At 33.1% G+C, this 5,455-nt stretch overlaps 1 protein-coding gene across 1 annotated transcript in view; it reads right to left on the bottom strand.

Moving 5' to 3' along the window:
• The window catches only part of LOC133524065 (glycoprotein-N-acetylgalactosamine 3-beta-galactosyltransferase 1-like), a 30,678-nt gene extending 25,794 nt beyond the window's left edge, over window positions 1–4,884 (bottom strand). Inside the window, 1 exon segment of the mRNA XM_061859871.1 lies at window positions 4,700–4,884. Within this exon segment, the coding sequence (XP_061715855.1) occupies window positions 4,700–4,705 (6 nt within the window). The 5' untranslated portion in view covers window positions 4,706–4,884.
• Between the last annotated feature and the right edge of the window lie 571 nt (window positions 4,885–5,455).

Genomic DNA, 5,455 nt, shown 5'->3' on the forward strand with positions numbered 1-5,455 from the left:
AAAAGCTCTCGGACGCCACGTCACCCAAATTTCAAAACTAACATTGAAGTTTATGCATATGCACGTAAGTCCATGTTTCTCTGTGGTCTGTGACGGATTAATCCATTCGGCGTTGGACCTACGGTGCGTACCTATATATCCGTCATTGGCGTCAAAAAGGATAAAGAGTTATTGATTTTAATTATCCCAAAAAATAAACGTAATTTGACAGCCGAACCAGATGGCGCTATATTGCGCCATTTTTTATGGTCACTGAATTGTCAAACGTAAAGTTTTGTTTTCGCATAATGTACGGAGCCATACAGCGCCATCTAAAAAATCTGTCAAATTCAAGAAACTAATTTTTCTTAGACTTTATACATCTTATACAATCGATGGATCTTTGGTAAAATGAATTATTAACACAATTGTTACTTATTTTATTTACTTATTACTACTTATATTTCAGTTAGACTGTTATATTGCTCAATGTATATACTTAAAGAAACATAACAAACTACATTATTTAATCAGCTGGTTAACCAATTGGCGTCATGGTTTTTATTCTTTTTATTCATCGCGTCACTATAATAAGACGATATTTGATTATTGCACAAATTCATTGCCTATTTTTATTTTGCGTTTAAGTAGGTACAGTCAAAAGATTTAATTTGTGACCCATTTCGTACCGTGTATTTCGTCGATAGATACCTCATACTATTGGACCCGGGTACGTCCTTAAACACAACACGTTTCGTCAACGGCCTACCTAGTATCTACATAACAAAAAGCAATAAACAAATAGAAACCTCCCCCACTCTGATTTTCACCCGGACCAAAAGTGCCAAAAATACTGGCGGCATTGCCTCGCTGAATGGCCAGTGATATCTGTTGGACCAGGAAAGAACCAGAGCGAGGAGCCTTATTAAACTACGTCCAAAGGAGAGGCATGGGCATTGTGAATGTCATCTCGCTTGTGGTAGGGCACAGCGCAGAGGATGTCATCCCAGATCTAGATCCACCTTACAGAAAACCGCAGCTAAATAACACTAGACCCTACTTATAGTGTTGTGTTCCTGCTGGTGAGTAGGGTTGCCAGAGCTCAACGAGGGGGGGGGGGGGGGGGATCGGCAACGCGCAAGTAACTCCTCTTGAGTTGCAGGCGTATGCTTGATTGCCACCGACGTAGTATAAAAAAATAGTACGAGATGGGTCACTGATTAAATTTTTTGATTGGACTTACCACTATTGAGTGCCACAGTTTAAATTAATCACGGTAACTTATATTTTAAATCCTTTTGAAGTCGTTCTTTTTATCTTTGTTTTAAGTTTCACATAATCTTAGAAAAGAATAAAGAAAATAATAGATTTGAAATTGATTTTTTTCTCTAAATTACGACATGACATAAAATAAGGTAAATAATTGTAATCACATTTTATACTCTTTACTTAAAATTAAAATTCTTGTAAATTTAAAATCAGACCCTGGTCCTTAAAACGAACGAATTAATAAATCAGACCTGATAACGATAGCCACAATACTAATATTATAAATAAAAAATATATCATACATAAATAAAAAATTAAAAACTACGTGTTATTGCTCATCTTACAATATTATTAGACTCCATTTTAGTCACAATCATGATTGCCCCTGACAAATATAAATATAACCGAACACAGCACAATGCTGCAGATATACTGACATTATTGACTTACACAATTAAAATATTTTTATGGTTTCTCGTAATAGGGAACAACTTTATGTTCTCCAGTAATTGATAGGAAACATTTTATAGCTTTTTATTAATGGCGAGCGACTTACAGATTGAGTGGAGAAAGAAAATATTACTTTTTATGATGTAGTTACTAAGAGGAATTGCACATAAATCACAGAACATATTTGCCATCAAAAATATTCATATTATTCTAGATGGGTCAAACACATTTTAGAAAAAGGTCACTTCTGTGGATAATATCATAAAAATAACGATTCTGGTCTTAGAGCATTTAACAACTGAAGACGCTTTGTCTGTAATTTTCTGTACAAAACTGTCTGCCGATATTTGCGGGGGAAGGGCACGTCAAATGTATGGTTATTTGTACGTAACGTAAACCATGTCAGATTAACGTCAGTCCACTCTTGTTTGTTAAATGCTCTAAGATTCTGGTACATATTAAATTAAATTAAAATTAAAAATCATTTATTGCAGACTCTGGGTTACACAACAACAACATGTGTATCCCGGATTTTCTATTAGAGTCTCAAGTTCTGAAATAATGTATTTCGACTAGGGTTAGATTCCCTTAACTTTGCTATGTCTACAGGAAAGACGAGCACGAGTCAACCATACTATAAAATGTGTATGACCCAGACGCTCAAAAGTACCTAAATAAGTAGGTACATGATCAAATATTTGGTCGGCAAAAATCACGTTTCATATTTTAAGGCCCTCAAAAATAAAATAAATACTTATAAAATTATTGCAACTTAACAAGATGGTTTTCTCGTGCGAGGGCTGAAGGAGCACAATCTTTAATTCACAAATTAAAAGCACTTTACATTCCGGTCCTTATGGTATGGCATTAATTTTGATGGGAAGACATATTGGACACAAGAAGCACTATAATGAAAATAAACAAGTAAGTTATTTAGTTCTGAATGGACAAAGTGTAGTGAGCAGTTCTTAAATAACTCACTCACCACCTTTCATTGCTGGTCAACTTTTGTAGCAAATTAGATTTTACAGTACCCAATTAAGAATTGTGAAATTTGATAAGAGTAATTGATGCCGGTTTTTCCTCCTCAGTAGCATTGTAAGTATAAGTTAATTAGTCTAAGTTTGTTTTTCAATATGCAGTAAATTATTTAATGTCAAAAGTAGGGATGTTACGAATATTCGCATCATTTTAAACATTCGCATCAAATGTAGACAATTTTTGTGAATGTGCGCAAACTGTTTTCAAGTAATGCATTTTGACCAGTAGACAGCATTTTTCAACAAAGCATCCCATTCTAAGGTAATATATGTTTTATGTACTAACAGATTCTTTCTATTTAGGAATAATAATAACAACTACATATTCCCTAACATTCATATTCACATTCGGACATTTGGATTTGGATTCCCATTCGCAAATGTGAAGAATGCGACATTCATGACATCCCCAATCAAAAGGTAGGTAACAATGAACAATAATGCAAAAAACATAAAGTTACTCAAGATTGCCTACAATGCGAAACATTAATTAATAAGATATGATAATTAAACATATGTTTGCTAAACAAATCACTGCTATTTCAAGCCAGGCAATGTTTGGCATTGTAGGCAAAGTTGAGGAAGTTTATGATATTGCTTTACTATCATTTTTCTATTCCTAATTTAATTTATAAACACAGGGCAAACCATTAACATTGCTACAGGTATACAAAGTTAAGCTTATATAATGATGTTCACATAATTATTAATTTAGAATAAACTCCGCATAAATGCTTAACACCTTTGACATATGTAGCTCCGGATTGTCACTCCCTATGAAAAATCATAGCTGCAGACTAATTTTACAGATTTAAGACACATGCAAATACAGTGTAAACTCCATATGACATAATCAATATAACAATTCACTCCCTATAATGTTGACATAAATATTAATTTCCCTTTATATAATGAAAAATCTTTTTATATAAAAAAACATCTGGTCCCTTGAGTGTCGCTAGATAGGGTTTACACTGTATGTTTACTATCTGATTAAGAATTTCTCAAGATATTCTGCTAAAAATCCGCCCAAGTGCAAGTAGGACTTGCGCACGAAGGGTTCCGTACCATCAAAAAATGGCAAAAAAATTATGTTTGTTGTATGGGAGGCCCCTTAAATATTTATTTTATTCAGATTTTTAGTATTTGTTGTTATAGCCGCAACAGAAATATATCATCTGTGAAAATTTCAACTGTCTAACTACCACAGTTCATGATACAGCCTGGTGACAGACGGACGGACGGACAGTGGAGTCTTAAAAATTGTATGATAAAACAGTTTTGTGTTTTTCTTGCAAAAGTTACTTATGTGGATATCCATTTTTTCAGGGAGTCATACTACAACTTTGCTTCAGATAGATGGATACTGTGACCAAATACCACAAAACACCAATGTCAGAAAGTGGATAATACATAATAAGGACAAAATTGAAAGAAAGCCGGAGAACAAAAAGGTAAATATACCAGAAATCAATACTAATAATACCTTTAATACTTGTAAAAATATCCATGAATATCGTAAGGTACTACAGTTTATTTTTTAATTGTATTTAATCCGTATTTTGATATTAATTAAGGTACACTTTAATATTAGTCACTGTAAAAAGCCTGGATTGTTTGGGTTACTTTTACATTACATTCAATAAAACAAAGTTATAATACCAAACTATTTTACAACATACCTGAAGGGCTGAAATTATAAAATGAAATAAAAATATAACAAGGTCCGCGTTATACGCACACAGGATGTGTAGGATGTGTAATATGATATTCATTTGCAGAGATAACAGAAACCTACAGCATGATATCTGTGACAAACAATAATTTGTAATAACTTCGACAGTTGTAATGCCGCTTGTATACCAATGTGAAAACAAATTTGATAAAAGATTTACGTTATTAAATTAATTTTAATTTCGAAAACTAAAGTAATATCAGGATTATTTGTTACTACAACTTACGGCCATTGCTGCTTCTTCTCTTGTACTTTCACTGCCTAAAAACTAACGTAAGTCATTGTTTTTATTAGTTTAATAGATAAAATGAGACATATTTTAGATTATTTTCATATAATAATAAAAATCGAAGATGATGAAGATAAAACCGTATGTCAGATGTCAGGTCGAGCCGTCTGTCAAATATGTCACTGAGCGGTCTCTACAAACCTCACGATAATTGCATGCGATTTACGGTACATTGCAGTATTACATAGCCAATTACATCCACACTTTATCAGGCCTGATATCAGACCCGATTTCGATAACAATGAGTAACCAGACGTTGTGACCATGTCAATAAAGTCATATCGAAAAACTGTCAGCAATTTTATTTAACATTATAGGATTTAAACTACCAAAAAAAATTAAATCGATACGGATTTCGGGAACGAAATCAGGAAGTGTGGATGTAATTGGCGCTATAGTCGGAATTATCTCAAATCGCATGCGTTTTGTTGCAAGGTATGCAGAAGCCTTAAATCGTGCATTCCACTATCATATTCTGTTCAAACTATCATGGCGCACCTTACCATTACTTCTCTGCAGATATGTGTGTTGAAAGAAAACATATATTTAATCAGAAGCTGTTGATTATTCTTACAAATCTGTTGTAATTTGAAAGAAGTTATACGCAGTTAAAAAACAAAAAAATCTTCACATTCTTCAATTTAATTTCAATATTAAGTTGAGACGCACTGACATCGGTCGATAAAATTAAAA

This window comes from Cydia pomonella, chromosome 13 (assembly GCF_033807575.1).
Source record: "Cydia pomonella isolate Wapato2018A chromosome 13, ilCydPomo1, whole genome shotgun sequence".
NCBI lineage: Eukaryota > Metazoa > Arthropoda > Insecta > Lepidoptera > Tortricidae > Cydia > Cydia pomonella.